At 39.2% G+C, this 20,075-nt stretch overlaps 1 protein-coding gene across 1 annotated transcript in view; it reads left to right on the top strand.

Annotated features, from left to right (window-relative positions):
- The window catches only part of LOC109421518 (E3 ubiquitin-protein ligase RNF123), a 42,724-nt gene that overhangs the window by 17,328 nt on the left and 5,321 nt on the right, over positions 1-20,075 (top strand). Inside the window, exons 4-5 of the mRNA XM_029871221.2 lie at positions 19,611-19,920; positions 19,981-20,071. Of these exons, the coding sequence (XP_029727081.1) occupies positions 19,611-19,920; positions 19,981-20,071 (401 nt within the window). The remainder of the gene's footprint in view (positions 1-19,610; positions 19,921-19,980; positions 20,072-20,075) is intronic.

Raw genomic sequence — 20,075 nt, forward strand, 5'->3', positions numbered from 1 at the left:
AAATTCATGAAGATTTTCTAGAGAAATTCCAAGGGTAATTTTCAACACATTTTCTAAAGGAATTTTCAGAGGAACTCCTGGAAGAATTTCCGAAGGAATTCTTGGAGGAACATTCAGAGAAACTCCTGCTAAAATTTCCAGAGGAACTCCTAAATAAACTTCTAGGAATTTCTGAAGGAATTTTAAGACGAGTTCCTAAAGGAATTGTCAGGAATTCCTGGAGGAATTTCCAAAGAAACTCATGGAAGAAATTCCAAAGCAATTCAGGATTAATTTTCTAAGGAATTCCTGGCAAGTTTTCCTGAAAAATTCGTGAAAGAATTCTCAAAGAGAAACTGATGGGAATTTTCAAAGGAATTCCTCGAGGAATATTCAAAGGAATTTCCACAGGAATTTCTGAAGGAATTTCCAGAGTAATTTCTAGAAAAAGTTTCAAAGGAATTGCTAGAGGAATTTTCATAAAAACCCCTGAAGAAATTTTCAGAGAAATTCCTAGAGGAAATTCCAGATGAATTCTTGGAGGAATTTCCGGAGGCATTCCTGAAGGAATTTCCAAAGGAATTCCTGGAGGAATTTCTATAGGAATTCCCGGAAGAATTTTCAGATGAATTCCTGGAGGAATTTTCAGAGGAATTTCTGAAAGAACTTCCAGAGGAATGCCTGAAGGAATTACCTGAGGAATTCCTGAAGGAATTTCCAGAGGAATTTCTCTGGGAATTTCCCCAGGAATTGCTCTGGAAATTCCTCCAGAAATTCATCTAGCATATTCCAGGAATTCCTCTAGGAATTCCTCCAGGAATTTCGAGAGGAATTCCTCTGGAAATTCCTCCAGGAATTCCTCCGAGAATTTCTCCAGAAATTCCTCTAAAAAATCCTCTGGAAATTCCTTCAGGAATGCCTCAGGAAAATCCTTTGGAAATTCTTGTTGAAATTTAATCAGGAAGTCGTCTGTAAATTCCTTCAGGAATTCCTCTGGAAATTCCTCCAGGTATTCTTTTGGAAATTCCTCCAGGAATTCCTCTGGAAATTCCTACGGAAATTCCTCTGGAAATTCCTCCGGAAATTCCTCTGGAAATTCTTCCAGGAATTCCTCTGGAAATTCCTTCAGGAATTCCTCTGGAAATTCCTTCAGGAATACCTCTGGAAATTCCTTCATGAATTCCTCTGGAAATTCCTTCAGGAATTCCTCTGGAAATTCCTTCAGGAATTCCTCTGGAAATTCCTTCAGGAATTCCTCTGGAAATTCCTTCAGGAATTCCTCTGGAAATTCCTTCAGGAATTCCTCTGGAAATTCCTTCAGGAATTCCTCTGGAAATTCATTCAGGAATTCCTCTGGAAATTCCTTCAAAAATTCCTCTGGAAATTCCTTCAAGAATTCCTCTGGAAATTCCTTCAGGAATTCCTCTGGAAATTCCTTCAGGAATTCCTCTGCAAATTCCTTCAGGAATTCCTCAGGAAATTCCTTCAGGAATTCCTCTGGATTTTCCTTCAGGAATTCCTCTGGAAATTCCTTCAGGAATTCCTCTGCAAATTCCTTCAGGAATTCCTCAGGAAATTCCTTCAGGAATTCCTCTGGATTTTCCTTCAGGAATTCCTCTGGAAATTCCTCCAGGAATTCCTCTGGAAATTTCCCTGGAAATTCCTCCAGGATACCTGTGGAATTCATCTGAAAATTCCTCTAAAAATTCTCCGGAAATTCTTCCAGGAATTCCTCTGGAAATTCCACCGTGAATTCCTATGGAAATTCCTCCCGGAGTTCCTCTGGAAATTCCTCCAGGAATTCCTCTGAAAATTCTTCCAGGAATTCTTTGGGAAATTTCTTTAGGAATTCTCTGGAAATTCTTTCCGTATTCCTCTGGAAATTCCTCCGTGAATTCCTCTGGAAATTCCTCCAGGAATTCCTCTGGAAATTCTTCCAGGAATTCCTCTGAAAATTCTTCCGGGAATTCCTCTGGAAATTTCTTCAGGATCTCCTGTCAATTTTTTCTACGTATTTGGCTAGACATTCCTTCAGAAATTCCTCTGGAAATTCCTCCAGGAATTTCTCTGGATATTCCTCCAGGAATTCTTCCAGAAATTCCTCCATTTGTTCCTCTAGCAAATCCTTCAGGAATTCCTCTAGAAATTCCTCCAGGAATTCCTCTGGAAATTCCTCGAAGAATTCATCTGGGAATTCCTCGAAGAATTCATTTGGAAATTCCTCTAGGAATTTCTCTGGAAATTCCTTAAGGAGTTTTTATAAAAAATCCACCATGAATTCCTTTGGAAATTTGTCCAATTATTACTCTGGAATTTTTTTCAGAAATTCTTATGCAAATTCCTTTGAAAATTCTTTCAGGAATTCCTTCGAAAAAATCCTCAAGAATTTCTCAGGAAGTCCTTTAAGGAACTCCTTAGGAAATTCATCCTGGAATTCTTTTGGAAGTTTCTCCAGGAATTTCTTTGGAAACGACTTTCAGGAATTCCTGACAATTCCTTTAGGAATTTGTCTAGAAATTCCTTCAGAATTTTCCCTGGAAGTTTATCTTGGAGTTCCTCTGAAAATTTTAGCAGCAATTCCTCTGGAAATTAACACAGGAATTTCTTCGGGAGTTCTTCTAACAATTCCTTCAGATATTGTTTTGAAAATTACCCTAGGAATTTCTCTAGAGACTCTTCCACGAATTTTTCTGAAAATTCCGTCAGGAATTCCTTTGAAAATTCCTTTAGAAAATTCCTCTGATAGTTCACTCAAATTCCTCCAGGAATTCCTCCTGGCATTCCTTTGGAAATTCCTTCAGGAATTCCTCTGGAAATCCCTCCAGAAATTCCTCTGGAAATCCTTCCACAAACTTCTCCAGCAATTCCCCTCATAGTTTCTCTACTTAATCACCTCGGCATCCTTTCTCTGGGACTTCCTCCAAGAATTCCTCTGGGAATTGATCCAATTCCTGGGGGAATTCCCAGAGGAATTCCTGGAGGAATTCCCAGAAGAATTCCTGGAGGAATTTTCAAAGAAATTTGCATAGGAATTTCTGAAGGAATTTCCAGAATAATACCTGGAAAAATTTCCAAAGGAATTCCTGGTGGAATTTTCATAAAAACTCCTTAAGGAATTTTCAGAGCAATTCCTAGAGGAATTTCCAAATGAATTCTTGGAGGAATTTCCAGATGAATTCTTCGAGGAATTCCTGGAGGAATTGGTAGAGGAACAAATGAAGGAATTTCTGGAAGAATTCCTGGAGGAATATCCAAAGAAATTCCTGGTGGAATATCCAGAGAAATTCCTGGAGGATTTTCCAGAGGAATTTCTGAAGGAATGTCTATCCAAATTCCTAAAGAAATTGTCAGGAATTCCTGAAGAAATTTCCAGAGGAATTCCCGGAAGAATTTTAAGAGGAATCCCGGAGGGATTTTCAGAGGAATTCCTGGAGGAATTTCGAGAGGAATTCCTGGAAGATTTTCCGGAGGAATTCCTGGAAGATTTTCCGGAGGAATTCCTGAAGGAACTTCTAGAGGAATTCCTGAAGGAATTTCCAGAGGAATTCCTGAAGGAATTTCCAGAGAAAATCACGGAGGAATTTCCAGAGGAATTCCCGGAAGAATTTCCAGAGAATTCCTAAAAAAATTTCACGAAGAATGCCCGGAAGAATTTCCATAGGAATTTCTGGAGGAATTTTCAGATGAACTCCGGGAGAAATTTCCAGAGAAATTCCTCTGATAGTTCCCTCAGGAATTCCTCTGGAAATTCCACCACGAATTCTTCTGGAAATTCCTCCAGGAATTCCTGTGGAAATTCCTCTAGGAATTCATCTGGAAATTCCTCTCAAAATTCTCTGGAAATTCTTCCAGGAATTCCTCTGGAAATTCTTCCTCCGTGAATTCCTCTGGAATTTCCTTCAGGAATTGCTCTAGAAGTTCCTTCAGGAATTTATCTGGAAATTCCTCCAGGAATTCCTCTGGAAATCCATCCGAGAATTCCTCAGAAAATTCCTCCGGGAATTCCTCTGGAAATTTCTCCAGGAATTCCTCTGGATATTCCACCAGGAGTTTCTTTGGATATTCCTCCAGGAAATCTTCCAGAAATTCCTCCATTTGTTCCTCTTGCAATTCCTTCAGGATTTCTTCTGGAAATTCCTCGAGGAATTCATCAGGAAATTCCTCCAAGAATTCATTTGGAAATTCCTTAAGGAGTTTTTATGAATATTCCACCAGGAATTCCTTTGGAAATTTTTCCAGATATTTCTCTGGAAATTCCTTCAGAAATTCCTATGCAAATTCCTTTGAAAATTTCTCCTTGAATTCTTCTGGGAATTCCTCCAGGAATTGGAGCAATTCCCAGAGGAATTCATGGAGGAAGTCCCAGAGAAAGGATGCCGAGGTGATTAACTAGAGAAATTATGAGTGGAAATGCTGGAGAAGTTTGTGGAAGAATTTCCAGAGGAATTTCTGGAGAGATTTCCAGAGGAATTCCTGAAGAAATTTCTAGAGGAATTCCAGGAGGTATTCCCGGAGGAATTTCCAGAGGAATTCCTGAGGGAACTATCAGATGAATTTTCTAAAGGAATTTTCAAAGGAATTCCTGACGGAATTTTCAGAAAAATTCGTGGAAGAGTTTCTACAGAAATTCCTACGGTAATTTTCAAAGCAATACCTGAAGGAATTTCTAGAAGAATTCCTGGAAGAATTCCCGAAAAAGTTCCTGGAGGGATTTCCAGAGCAATTGCTGCTAAAATTTTCAGAGGAACTCCAAGTTAAACTTCCAGGGGAATTTCTGAAGGAATTTCTAGACAAATTCCTAAAGGAATTGTCAGGAATTCATGAAAGTAGTTTCCAAAGAATTTCCTGGAGGAACTTCCAAAAGAATTCCAGGATGAATTTCCTAAGAAGTTCCTGGAAGGATTTCCTGAGAAATTCTTGGGGATTTTTTCGAAGGAATTCCTGAAGGAATTTTCAAAAGAATTCGCATTGGAATTTCTGAAAAATATTCAAGAGTAATACCTGGACAAATAACCAAAGGAATTCCTGGTGGAATTTTTATTTAAACTCCTTAAGGAATTTCCAGAGAAATTCCTGGAGGAATTTCCATATGATTTCCTGAAGGAATTTCCAAATGAATTCTTGGAGGAATTTCCAGATAAATTCTTCGAGAAATTTCCAGAAGAATTCCTGGAGGAATTTCCAGAGGAATTCCTGAAGGAATTGCTAGATAAACGAATGGAGGAATTTCTGGAAGAATTCCTGGAGGAATTTCCAGAGAAATTCCTGGAGGAATTTCCAGAGGAATTCCTGGAGGAATTTCCAGAGAAATCGCTGAAGGAATGTCTAGTCAAATTCGTAAAAAAAATTGTCAGGAATTCCTGAAGAAATTTCAAGAGGAATTCCCGGAGGAATTTTCAGATTAATTTCCGGAAGAATTTCCAGAGGAATTCCTGGAGGGATTTTCAGAGGAATTCCTGGAGGAATTTCCAGAGGAATTCCTGAAGGAATTTCCAGAGGAATTCACGGAGGAATTTCCAGAGGAATTCCGGGAAGAATTTCCAGAGAATTCCTAAAGAAATTTCTCGAAGAATTCCCGGAAGAATTTGAAGAGGAATTCTTTGAGGAATTTCCAAAAGAACTCCGGGAGGAATTTCCTGAGAAATTCACGGTGGAATTTCCAGAGGAATTTCTGGAAAAATTTCCGGAGAATTTTAAGAAGAATTTCCAGATGAATTCCACAGGAATTTCTGGAGGAATTTCCAGAGAAATTCCTGGAGGCATTTCCAGAGGAATTCGTGGAGGAATTTCCAGAGGAATTCCTGGAGGAATTTCCAGAGGAATTCCTGGAGGAATTTTCAGAGAAATTCCTGGAGGAATTTCCAGAGGAATTCCTGGAGAAATTTCCAGAGGAATCCCTGGAGGAATTTCCATAGGAATTCCCGGAGGAATTTCCAGAGGAATTTCCAGAGGAATTCCTGAAGGAATTTCCAGAGGAATTCCTGAAGGAATTTCCAGAGGAATTCCTGAAGGAATTTCCAGAGGAATTCCTGGAGGAATTTCCAGAGAAATTCCTGGAGGAATTTCCAAAGGAATTCCTGGAGGAGTTTCCAGAGGAATTCCTGGAGGAAATTCCAGAGGAATCCCTGGAGGAATTTCCAGAGGAATTCCTGGAGGAATTTCCATAGGAATTCCATAGGAATTTCCAGAGGAATTCCTGAAGAAATTTCCAGAAGAATTCCTGGAGGAATATCCAGAGGAATTTCTGGAGGAATTCCTGAAGGACTTTCCTTAAGAATTTCTAGAGGAATTTCCAGAGGAATTCCTGGAGGAATTTCCAGAGGAATTCCTGGATGAATTTCCAGAAAAATTCCTGGACGAATTTCCAGAGGAATTCCTGGAGGAATTTCCAGAGGAATTCCTGGAAGAATTTCCAGAGGAATCCCTGGAGGAATTTCCAGAGGAATTCCTGGAGGAATTTCCAGAGGAATTCCTGGAAGAATTTCCAGAGAAATTCCTGAAGAAATATCCAGAAGAATTCCTGGAGGAATATCCAGAGGAATTTCTAGAGGAATTTCCAGAGGAATCCCTGGAGGAATTTCCATATGAATTCCTGAAGGAATTTCCAGAGCATTTCCTGGAGGAATTACCACAGGAATCCCTGGAGGAATTTTTAGAGGAATTCCTGGAGAAATTTCCAGACGAATTCCTGGAGAAATTTCCAGACGAATTCCTGGAGGAAGTTCCAGGCGAATTCCTGTAGAAATTTCCAGACGAATTCCTGGAGGAATTTCCAGAGGAATTTCTGGAGGAACTTCCAGAGGAATTTTTAAACGAATTCCAGAGGAATTTCCAGAGAAATTCCTGGAGGAATTTCCATATGGTTTCCTGGAGGAATTTCCATATGAATTCCTGAAGGAATTTCCAGAGGAATTCCTGGAGAAATTTCCAGAGGAATTCCTGGAGGAATTTCCAGAGAAATTTCGGGAGGAATTTCCAGAGGAATTTTTGGAGGAATTTTTAGAGGAATTCCTGGAGGAATATACATAGCAATACCTGGAAAAATTTCCAGACGAATTCCTGGAGGAATTTCCAGACGAATTCTTGGAGGAATTTCCAGACGAACTCCTGGAGAAATTTTCAGACGAATTCCTGGAGGAATTTCCAGAGGAACTCTTGGATGAATTTCCAGATGAATTCCTGGAGGAATTTTAAGAGGAATTCCTGGACGAATTTCCAGAGAAAATTCCTTGAGGAATTTCCATAGAAATTCCTGAAGGGATTTCAAGAGGATTTTCTAGATGAATCCCTGTAGGAATTTCAAGAGAATTTTCTAGAGCTATTTCCAGAGGAATTCCTCTCAAAATTCCTGGAGGAATTCCAAGAGGAATTTTTGAAGGAATTCCCAGAAAAATCCTAGAGGAATTCCCAGAGCAATTCCTGGGGTTATTCCCAAAGATATTTCTCTGGAATGTCCTTCAGGAATTACTCTGGAGATTCCTTCAGGAATTTCTCTGGAAATTCCTTCAGAAATTCTGATAAAAATTATCCTAGAAATTTCTCTAGAATCTCTTCCAGGAATTTCTCTGGAAATTATGTCAGGAATCCTTTTGAAAATTCCTCGGGAAACTCCATCAGGAATTTGTCGGGATATTCCTCCAAGAATTCCTCTGGAAAATTCTTTGACAAATTCTCCAGCAATTCCCCTCAGAATTTCTCTTGTTAATCACCTCGGCATCCTTCCTCTGGGACTTCCTCCAAGGACTCACCTGGGACTTCCTCCAATAATTCCTCTGAGAATTGCTCCAGAATTTCCTCTGAAAATTTTGCCAGAAACTGCACTGAAAATTTCACAAAAAATTGCGCTGGGAATTTTTCTGGAAGTTTCTCCAAAAGTTGCTGTTGGAATTTATCCAGGTATTCCTCTGTAAAGTTTACCAGAAACATCCAGGAAATACTTTTTAAATTTATCGAGGAATTTCTCTAGGAAATCTTCCAGGAAATCTTCCAGATACTGCTCCACGAATTCCTGCATAATTTTATCAAGGAAATCCTCCTGGAACTCTTCTAGAAACTGCTCAGGGAATTCCTTCAGAAATTTCTCTATGAATTCTTCTAAGAATTTCTCCAGAAATTCTTCTAAGAATTTCTCCAGGAATTCTTCTTGGAATTCTTCCAGCAATTCTTCTAGGAATAGATGTGGAATTCCTGTAGGAAATCCCAGAGGAATGCCTGTAGGAATTCCCTGAGGAATTCCTGCAGGAATTCCCAAAGGAATACCTGGAGGAACTCCTTGAGGAATTCATAGAGGAATTTCCAGAGGTATTCCAGGAGAAATTCCCAGAGGAATCCCTGAAGGAATTCCCAGAGGATTTCCTGAAGGAATTCCCAGAGGATTTCCTGGAGGAAATCCCAGATGAATTCCTGGAGGAAATCCCAGAGGAATTCTTGGAGGAACTTCCAGAGGAATTCCTGAAGGAATTTCGAGAGGAATTCTTGGAGGAATTTTCAGAGGAATTCCTGGAGGAATTTTCAGATGAGTTCCTGAAGAAATTTCTAGAGGAATTCCCGGAGGAATTGCCAGACGAATTCCTGGAAGAATTCCTGAAGGAATTCCCAGGAGTTCGCTCTTGGAGGAGTCCCTAGAGAAAACTCATGGCTATACCTCCAGAGAGAACTCCTGGAAAAATCTCCAGTAGAATTATCTTGAGGAATCTTCAGATCGAACACCAAGAGGAATCTCTAGAAGTAATTCCTGGAGGAATCCTCTAGAAGAATTCTCATGAAGGGATTGCTTGAGGAATCCCCTGATGGTACTTTTGAAGGAATTCCCAAAATTTTCAGAGGGAACTTTTGGAGGAGTTTCTCATAGGGCACTCCTGGAGAAAATTACCAGTGGAAGCTCCTAAAAGAATTCTTCAAAGAACTCTTGTAGCAATTTTGGAGCTAAGGAACCAGAAAAAACTCCTGCAGGGATTACAAAAGAGAACACTGGAGAAATTAACCAGAGGGAACACCAGGAGGATTCCCAGATGGATCCTCTGGAGGAATCTCCAAAGAAAAACTCCTGGTAAAATCCCCAAAGGGAACACCTGGAGAAAATTTGCAATGAAAACTCGTTGAGAAGTTCCGCAATGAGAGTTCCTGTAGAAATTCCCCAGAGAGAACATTTAGAGGAATGCCCAGGAGAAATTTCTGAAAGAATCTGCAGATGAAACCCCGAAAGCAATCCCCAGTAAGAATTCCTGGAGGAATTACCAAAAAAAAACTTACTTGTGAATTCCGGAAGGATTTTCCAGAGGAATTTCTGAAGGAATTTCCAGAGGAAATCCTGAAGGAATTTCCAGAGGAAATCCTGAAGAAATTTCCAGAGGAATTCCTGACGGAATTTTCAGAGGAATTTCTCAAGGAATTCCCAGAGAAATATCTCTGGAATGTCCTTCAGGAATTACTCTGAAAATTCCTTCAGGAATTTCTCTGGAAATTTCTTCAGAAATTGTTTTGGAAATTCTTTCCGGAATTCCTCTGGAAATTCCTCCGGGAATTCCTCTGGAAATTTCTCCAGGAATTCCTTCGGAATTTCCTGCAAGAAATTAATTTGAAAATTCCTAAAGCAATTCTCTAGAAATTCTTCCCGGAATTTCTCGGGAAAGTCCTCCCAGAATTCCTCTGGAAATTTCTTCAGGAACTCCTCTGAAAATTCCTCCAGGAATCCTTTTGGAAATTCCTCCGGGAATTCCTCTGGAAATTCTTCCAGAAATTCCTCAGGAAATTCCTTCAGGAATTCCACTGGAAATTTCTCCAGTAATTCCTCTGGAAATTCCTTCAGGAATCCCTTTGGAAATTCATCCAGGAATTCCTCTGGAAATTGCTTCAGGAATTCCTCTGGAAGTTCCTTCAGGAATTCCTCTGAAAATCACTCTGGACATTCCTGCAAGAATTCCTCTGGAAATTCCTCCAGTAATTCCTCTGGAAATTTTTCCACAAACTTCTCCAGTAATTCCCCTCAGCATTTTTTTTAAGTTAATCAACTCGGCATGCTTCCTCTGGGATTTCCTCCAGGAATTCATCTGGGAGAGGAATCGCTCCAAAATTTCCTTAGAAATTTTCGCCAGAAATTGCACTGAAAATTTCATCTGAAATTGCCGTGGGTATTCCTCTGGAAGTTTCTTCAGGAATTTCTCCAGGAATTCCTCTAGAAATTTCTCCTGGAATTTCTCTGGAAATTCCTCCAGGAACTCCTCTGGAAATTCCTCCAGGAATTCCTCTGGAAATTCCTTCGGGATTTCCTCTGGAAATTCCTCCAGTATTTCCTCTGGAAATTTCTTCAGGAATTTTCTGGAAATTCCTCCAGGAATTCCTCTGGAAATTCAACCAGGAATTCGATTTGAAATTACTTCAGGAATTCTTGACAATTTCTCTAGGAGTTTGGCTGGACGTTCAGACATTTCTCTGGAAATTCCTCCAGGAATTCCTCCAGAACTTCCTCCAAAAATTCCTCTACAAATTCCTTCAGGAATTCCTCTGGAAAATCCTCCAAGAATTCATCTGTCAATTCCTTCAAGAATTCATTTGGAAATTCCTCTAGGAATTTCTCTGGAAATTCCTTCAGGAGTTTTTATGAAAATACTTCCAGAAATTTCTTTGGAAATTTTTTAGGAATAACTCTGGAAATTCCTGTTGAAATTCTCCAGGATTTTTTCTGGAAATTCCTCCATGAATTCCTCTGGAAATTCAACCAGGAATTCGATTGGAAATTACTTCAGGAATTCCTGACAATTTCTCTAGGAGTTTGGCTAGACATTCATAAATTCCTCTGGAAATTCTTCCAGGAGTTCCTCCAGAAATTCCTCCAAAAATTCCTCTACAAATTCCTTCAGGAATTCCTCTGGAAATTCCTCCAAGAATTCATTTGGAAATTCCTCTAGGTATTTCTCTGGAAATGCCTTCAGGAGTTTTTATGAAAATACTTCCAGAAATTTCTTTGGAAATTTTTCAGGAATAACTCTGGAAATTCCTTCAGAAATTCCTGTGCAAATTCCTTTGAAAATTCTACCAGGAATTCCTTTGAAAATTTCCCTAAGAATTTCTTTTGAAATTCTTCCACGAATTTCTCTTAGGAAATTTATCCTGGAATTCCTTTGCAAGTTCCTCCAGGAATTTCTTTGGAAATTCCTTTAGGAATTCCTGACTATTCCTTTAGGAATTTGTCTAGAAATTCCTTCAGAAATTCCTCTAGAAGTTTATCTAGGAGCTCCTCTGGAAATCTTAGCAGAAATTCCTCTGGAAGTTCCTCCAAGAATTTCTTCGGGAATTCTTCCAGGAATTCCTCTGGAAATTCCTTCAGAAATTCTGATAAAAATTATCCTAGGAATTTCTCTAGAATCTCTTCCAGGAATTTCTCTGGAAATTATGTCAGGAATCCTTTTGAAAATTCCTTTAGAAAATTCCTCTGGAAACTCCATCAGGAAATCGTCTGGAAATTCCTCCAAGAATTTCTCTGGAAATTCTTCGACAAATTCTCCAGCAATTCCCCTCAGAATTTCTCTTGTTAATCACCTCGGCATCCTTCCTCTGGGACTTCCTCCAAGGACTCACCTGGGACTTCCTCCAATAATTCCTGTGAGAATTGCTCCAGAATTTCCTCTGAAAATTTTGCCAGAAACTGCACTGAAAATTTCACAAAAAATTGCGCTGGGAATTCCTCTGGAAGTTTCTCCAGAAGTTGCTGTTGGAATTTATCCAGGTATTCCTCTGGAAAGTTTTCCAGAAACATCCAGGAATTACTTTGGAAATTCATCGAGGAATTTCTCTAGGAAATCTTCCAGGAAATCTTCCAGATACTGCTCCACGAATTCCTGCATAATTTTATCAAGGAAATCCTCCTGGAACTCTTCTAGAAACTGCTCAGGGAATTCCTTCAGAAATTTCTCTATGAATTCTTCTAAGAATTTCTCCAGAAATTCTTCTAAGAATTTCTCCAGGAATTCTTCTTGGAATTCTTCCAGCAATTCTTCTAGGAATAGATGTGGAATTCCTGTAGGAAATCCCAGAGGAATGCCTATAGGAATTCCCAAAGGAATTCCTGCAGGAATTCCCAGAGGAATCCCTGGAGGAATTCCCAAAGGAATACCTGGAGGAATTCCCAGAGGAATCCCTGAAGGAATTCCCAGAGGAATCCCTGGAGGAATTCCCAAAGGAATACCTGGAGGAATTCCCAGAGGAATCCCTGAAGGAATTCCCAGAGGATTTCCTGAAGGAATTCCCAGAGGATTTCCTGGAGGAAATCCCAGTTGAATTCCTGGAGGAAATCCCAGAGGAATTCTTGGAGGACTTTCCAGAGGAATTCCTGAAGGAATTTCGAGAGGAATTCTTGGAATTCCTGGAGGAATTTTCAGATGAGTTCCTGAAGAAATTTCTAGAGGAATTCCCGGAGGAATTGCCAGACGAATTCCTGGAAGAATTCCTGAAGGAATTCCCAGGAGTTCGCTCCTGGAGGAGTCCCTAGAGAAAACTCATGGCTATACCTCCAGAGAGAACTCCTGGAAAAATCTGCAGTAGAATTATCTTGAGGAATCTTCAGATCGAACACCAAGAGAAATCTCTAGAAGTAATTCCTGGAGGAATCCTCTGGAAGAATTCTCATGAAGGGATTGCTTGAGGAATCCCCTGATGGTACTTTTGAAGGAATTCTCAAAATTTTCAGCGGGAACTCTTGGAGGAGTTTCTCATAGGGCACTCCTGGAGAAAATTACCAGTGGAAGCTCCTAAAAGAATTCTTCAAAGAACTCTTGTAGCAATTTTGGAGCTAAGGAACCAGAAAAAACTCCTGCAGGGATTACAAAAGAGAACACTGGAGAAATTAACCAGAGGGAACACCAGGAGGGCCCATATAGCCGAGGCGGTAAACGCACGGGTATTCAGCATGACCATGCTGAGGGTGACGGGTTCGATTGCCAGTCGGTCCAGGATCTTTTCGTAAAGGAAATTTCCTTGACTTCCTTGGGCATAGAGTATCTTCGTGCCTGCCACACGATATACACATGCAAAATGGTCATTGGCAGAGGAAGCTCTCAGTTAATAACTGTGGAAGTGCTCATAGCACACTAAGCTGAGAAGCAGGCTTTGTCCCAGTGAGGACGTTACGCCAAGAAGAGGAGAGAGGAGGAGGAACACCAGGAGGATTCCCAGATGGATCCTCTGGAGGAATCTCCAAAGAAAAACTCCTGGTAAAATCCCCAAAGGGAACACCTGGAGAAAATTCCCAATGAAAACTCGTTGAGAAATTCCGCAATGAGAGTTCCTGTAGAAATTCCCCAGAGAGAACATTTAGAGAAATGCCCAGGAGAAATTTCTGAAAGAACCTTCAGATGAAACCCCTGAAGCAATCCCCAGAAAGAACTCCTGGAGGAATTACCAGAAAAAAACTTACTTGAGGATTAAAAAGGAACTTTGGAATTCCTCAAGGAACTCGCTCTGGGAATTCCTCAAGCAGTTCCCTCTAAGGATTCCTTCAGGAATTCCCTTTTGGGAATTCCTCCAAAAGTTCCAGCTTGTAAATTTCTCCAGGAGTTTTCTCTGAGGTTTCCTCCAGGAGTTCTATCTACGAATCCTGCAGAAGTTTCTTCTGATTAATTCCTGCAACTCCTGGTGGAATCTTCAGAGCAAATTGTTTGAGGAATTCACGAAGGGTACATTTGGAGGATTTCCCTGATAAACCTCATGGAATAATTTCCACAGGGAACACCTGGAGGAATTCCCAGTGGGAACTCCTCGAAGAATTTCCCAGAGAAAGCTCCTGGAGGTATTTCCACATGGAACTCCTGGAGGTATTCCCAGATAAAAACCTGGAGGAATCCCCAGTGGGAATGGAACACTCCAGAAAGAACTCCTGGAGAAATTTCCCATAGTTACCTGAAGGAGGAATTCACTGATGAAACTCCTGAAGTATTTCTAGATGGAATTCCTGGAGTAATCTCCAGAGGGAACTTCTGATAGAAAGAACTTCTCAGAGGAAAGTCTGTAGGAACTCCTGAAGGAAATCTGAGAAGGAACTCCTGGAGGAATTCCCAGGCGAAACTCCTCGAGGAATCTCCAGTGCAAACTGTTTGAGAAATTCACAGAGGGCACTCCTGGAGGATTTCCACAGGGAACATGTTCCTTAGAGAATCCTTCAGGAGTTCCCTCTGGGGTATCCTACAGGTTTTCCCTCTAGTTCTCTCTGGGCAATCTTTTGAGAGTCCCTTCTGGGGAATCCTTCAGGAGCGCCCTCCAGAGAATCCTCCAGGTGTTTCCTCTGGGGAATCCTCGACATTTTACCATCTTTCAATATTCGGGATTCTTACTGATCAACATGAGAATTTTCAGCTTTACTCAGAGAACACTTTCTTCGCTTATGAATACAGAGATCATTTTTCTAATCTCTGAAGATTCGGGATCCTTACTTTGGATCATCTTTGGATATGTCAGAATTTTCAGTTACACCCATAGATCACTTCCTACATTTATGATCTTGCTATTTTAAATAATAATGGATTTTGTAAAGAAAATAATCTTTGTGCGGTGCTGGTATTCCTTTGCAATCCCAAAGATGATAAGAAATCCAATATCTTCATAAAAAAGGAAAATTATTCAAAAACGGTATGTCATTTCTAGAAAATCGTTCACTGATTATTTTTTCTCATACATAAAATGTTCTTTCAATAAAAGAACGTATGTAATTATTGCCGACATATTAAAAAAAAAGTGTTGAAAGAATTTCCCATTTCAACTAACTATCACGTGTTGTGTTAGCAAGTACCATACCCGCCCGCCCGGTCCTTCGAAACAGAAAATGAATGTACCGTTCGATGAGATGAACACATTGCGCTTTTGTGTGATAAGAAATCCAATATCTTCATAAAAAAGGAAAATTATTCAAAAACGGTATGTCATTTCTAGAAAATCGTTCACTGATTATTTTTTCTCATACATAAAATGTTCTTTCAATAAAAGAACGTATGTAATTATTGCCGACATATTAAAAAAAAAGTGTTGAAAGAATTTCCCATTTCAACTAACTATCACGTGTTGTGTTAGCAAGTACCATACCCGCCCGCCCGGTCCTTCGAAACAGAAAATGAATGTACCGTTCGATGAGATGAACACATTGCGCTTTTGTGTGATAAGAAATCCAATATCTTCATAAAAAAGGAAAATTATTCAAAAACGGTATGTCATTTCTAGAAAATCGTTCACTGATTATTTTTTCTCATACATAAAATGTTCTTTCAATAAAAGAACGTATGTAATTATTGCCGACATATTAAAAAAAAAGTGTTGAAAGAATTTCCCATTTCAACTAACTATCACGTGTTGTGTTAGCAAGTACCATACCCGCCCGCCCGGTCCTTCGAAACAGAAAATGAATGTACCGTTCGATGAGATGAACACATTGCGCTTTTGTTGTTGGCTGGCTGGATTTTCGATTCTCACCTCGCACCCGCATGCTGCTGTTACAGCGGGGAACGTTTGCGCTCGAATTGGAAAAGCAAAAAGTATGCTATGAACTTATTTTTTCAGTATTCTAAATTGCACCATCAGATCGGAAATTTTATAAGGAATCTTTTGGCATATACAAAAGTTTATACTTTCATATAAAAAAATCAAATAATCTTGGGTGCAACGCCCGCACCCGCAACAGCGCATCAACACATGCATGTCCTACGCTGCGTTCGGAAGGATCGAGTTCATTTCTACGGCTAGGGTGCGGCTGTGGTTTGGTCGACTGCTTTTACCAAACAGTTGGAAATAAAATTGAAAATAGTAAAAATACAAAGAAAATATAAATTAAAATAAATACTAGGCGGTGATAGTGACCAACCTATTTGAATACGAGCTAATTTGTTTATGAATCCCATTGTCATGTACTCAATAGAATACCTTGTCAACCCAGTTATCGAAATAGAATTATAAATCAAACTGCCAAAACAACTTTCGAATGACGAAAACAAGATGGATTCGAAAGAATTTATTTTTCTTTTATCATAGTTTTTGCTAAATATATACTATTTATATATTTCAAAATAGAAGAATTTGTAGAATCCTTCCGAATTGACCGATGATTTATTCTGCTACATGGATTACTCCATGAATTCATTGGTCTGCTCCGATGGGTACATCGGTCGTTTCGAGGCGATCGTACCTCAAGAAATGGTAAGATTTATGAGATTTTTGCTAATTATTGATGCGGATTCTAAAGAGCTTCGAGAATTTCAGAGATTTTTTATCGTAATTTTTATTCAATTAGATTATTCTTTATGAAATTCTCTATCGACGGATTGTTTCCGATTTTCGAAATTTGGCCGAAATCGGTCTCTGGCACACAAAATAGATAGAAATGTCATAAGATGTTGGAAGTTTTTCGTCACTAAAAAGACATTCCAGCCAAAACTAAAAGTCTAATCTAAATGGTTTCTTCACAGAAAATGATCTTCAATCAATTTCGAAGAGACGGATTGATTCCAAATCCTTAAAAATTTGACCAATAATTGCCAAAAATGCTAAAATAGTTAGCCGCGCGCACCAGAGAACACCACAGACAAATCTCGGGCGCACCACTGCCTTTCCTCTTAAACGTCAAGCGTTTAGCCACAGACAAACAGACGTAACTCTTAGAGGAAATTCACCAAAAACTTTTGCCCGGTGTCATTTTCATGAGCACACTGCCACCTCTTGGTAGAACCGCGCGCGACACTGCACAGTGGTCCACGAATCAGATTTACGAGGAAAGATGCATGCAGCGCCTCCAAATGATATTTTAGACAAATATGGTCTTCTACAAAGTTGTTCCTAAAAATAAGGCCATTTTTTCAATATACATGAAAATTAGGGTGGACCATATTTTCAAAGAAATTGGTAACCAAACTTTTTTATTTGCAAGAATAACTGTATACATTCTTCGGGAAAGCTGTAGATCTATCAATTTTGAGCAAGTTTGCTGAAGACACTTTTTATGTAGCTTTAAAATTGATCGATCTAGAGGTATTTTTCTGAATAAGCTTAGGGTGGTTCAAGAAAAACCGGTTTTCTGGCGTTAACTTTTTCAGTTTCGATTTTTCATCACAGTCGCCCAAGAAACACTTGTAGAGCATTTGAAGACGCGTCGTTTCGTGCGCTGAGATGATCGTTATCTCTTTTGGTTCAAAAGTTATAGGCATTTTTCGTAAAAAATCATAGTTTTTTTAAAAGGTGTTAAGACGGGTTGGGGCAAACATAAAAAATATCTTTTGCCCGCATTCAAAAGAAGAAATGTTGTTATAAAACATATCAAAAAATTAGAGGGGTGTTATTTTTGTAACTCAAGTGAAAAATACTTGAAAAGTGCCTATTTTTTCTAGAAAATCATCAATATCTTTTGAACGGAATGACGTAGCAACATTTTCAGCGCACGAAAATGCGCGTTTTTGGAAGCTCTAAAAGTGGTTCTTAGGCGACTTTAACGAGAAATTTAAAACAAAAAAGATAAAGCAATAAAACGATTTGTTCTAGCGTCACCCTATGAAAACTATGGGAAAATGCTACAAATTTGGTCAAAACAGTTTAAACCCTTTATCTTTTTTGTTTCAAATTTCTCATCAAAGTTGTCTAAGAACCAGTTTTAGAGCTTTAAAAAGCGCACATTTTCGTGCGCTGAAAATGTTGCTACATCATTCCGTTCAAAAGATATTGATGATTTTCTAGAAAAAATAGGCACTTTTCAAGTATTTTTCACTTGAGTTACAAAAATAACACCCCTCTAATTTTTTGATATGTTTTATAACAACATTTCTTCTTTTGAATGCGGGCAAAAGATATTTTTTATGTTTGCCCCAACCCGTCTTAACACCTTTTTAAAAAACTATGATTTTTTACGAAAAATGCCTATAACTTTTGAACCAAAAGAGATAACGATCATCTCAGCGCACGAAACGACGCGTCTTCAAATGCTCTACAAGTGTTTCTTGGGCGACTTTGATGAAAAATCGAAACTGAAAAAGTTAACGCCAGAAAACCGGTTTTTCTTGAACCACCCTAAGCTTATTCAGAAAAATACCTCTAGATCGGTCAATTTTAAAGCTACATAAAAAGTGTCTTCGGCAAATTTGCTCAAAATTGATAGATCTACAACTTTCCCTGAGAATGCATACAGTTATTCTTGCAAATAAAAAAGTTTGGTTACCAATGTCTTTGAAAATATGGACCACCCTAATTTTCATGTATATTGAAAAAATGGCCTTATTTTTAGGAACAACTTTGTAGAAGACCATATTTGTCTAAAAAATCATTTGAAGGCGCTGCATGCATCTTTCCTCATAAATCTGGTTCGTGGACCATTGTGCACTGTCGGCCACGATGGATTTGAATTTGAGGTTTTGCTGATCCGCACACTACTACACAAATTGCCTGTAATTTTCGTTTGCATCATTCAGCAACGTGTACACTGGCAAACGTCAAAGCGATCGAACACTAGCGCATCTGGTGGAACGACCGCGCAAATCAAATGAAATTTGAATTGATCGTTAAATGCATGTGCCAAGCCGTTTTGAAGAGTGTTACGTCTGTTTGTCTGTGGTTTAGCCGAGATTTCAGCAAATGAACTTTAACCGAGATTCGCACAGCTGATCTCTGCATTTTGTTTTAAGTATGTAGACTACAAATAGTAGCTTCGTACACTGCCCCCACTCGCATAACAGTCCCTTTTGTAAAAAGTAGGAATTGAGAAAGGCATTAGAAGTTTGAAAACTTGTTTCCATATAAAACTTTGAAAGAATCGCCAAAATTTGAAAAAATATTTCGATCATTTCGGAACTTTCACAGATTGCTTTGTACATGAATACGTGACTGTAAAAAATAATACAATCACTACAAAGTTGTTCAATTTTGTGTAACGTGACTCAAACATCCATGATGGGACTGTTATGCGGGTACTTGATATGGGACGCTCATGACTTGGTATTTTTTCACACATTGACATAAAAAAAACGAATTTTTTATTATGGTTTTTGGGAGTACATCGAAAATGATGACTATTCATAACGTTAACTCAAAAGTGATGAAATGTCAAATGGGACTGTTATGCGAGTGGGGGCAGTACATATAATGAAAGAAGTTACCGTTACACCCGTAGACTTTAAGATCTAAACTCAAGAACAGTTTAGATATCCTAGGATATCCCGACTGATCTGACATTGTCTATTGAATTTTTATAAGACTAACTGGACATGATAGACTACAAATCGTAGCTTTGTAGAATAAAAGAAGTTATCGTTATACTCGTAGACTTTAGGATCTAAACTCAAAACAGTTAGGATGACTTAGGATATTCCGACTGATCTGATGCTGTCTATTGAACTTTCAGAAGAATGGTTACAAATCCTAGCTTTGTATAATGCAAAAATTTCCGTTATACCCGTAGAATTTAGAATCTGAACAAAAGAACAGTTTGGATGTCTTAAGATATCCAGAAAAATATTCAGTGTCATATTCTACCCTTTTTATGCTGTTGAGCACAAAAACTTCAGAAAAACTTGGAAAATACTCTAGAATAACGTTTGAAAAAAAAAACCCGGTTTCAAAGGGTTAAACCATTTAGCATCTTTCAAATACACTGTAATCTCAATCGTCCCCCACAGGGCCTCTACTCATCGTCGACCCAGCCGGCTATAGGTCTGTCATTCCTGTGCACCCTGCTGGACGTAGCCCGTACCCTATGGGATGAGGAAATCTCAACCGCGTCCACTTCATCGACTGCCTCTCAGCGTCCGTACATCGATTACCGCTACTTCTACGACGGTACCTTCCGCTATAGCAACATCGACCGCATCGGAGGCGTGCTGTCCTATCTGAAGAAGCATTTCCGCCAGCAGTTGATCGAGAAACTTGGCGACGATCACACCAGTCTGGCGGCGGTCGATCAGCAGTCTGATCTGAGGAATGAAATTGGTGGGTGCTTTGTTAGAATTACTTCTTCGAATACAGTATTAATTTTGGATTCTATTTTAGCTGCCTTCAATGCATTTTTGGATTCAGCCATTTTCCTGGTATCCGGAGGACCTAATTCGACATATTCACTGATATCGAGAGCAGCTTCAAAGTGA

Source organism: Aedes albopictus, chromosome 2 (assembly GCF_035046485.1).
Source record: "Aedes albopictus strain Foshan chromosome 2, AalbF5, whole genome shotgun sequence".
Taxonomy (NCBI): Eukaryota; Metazoa; Arthropoda; class Insecta; order Diptera; family Culicidae; genus Aedes; species Aedes albopictus.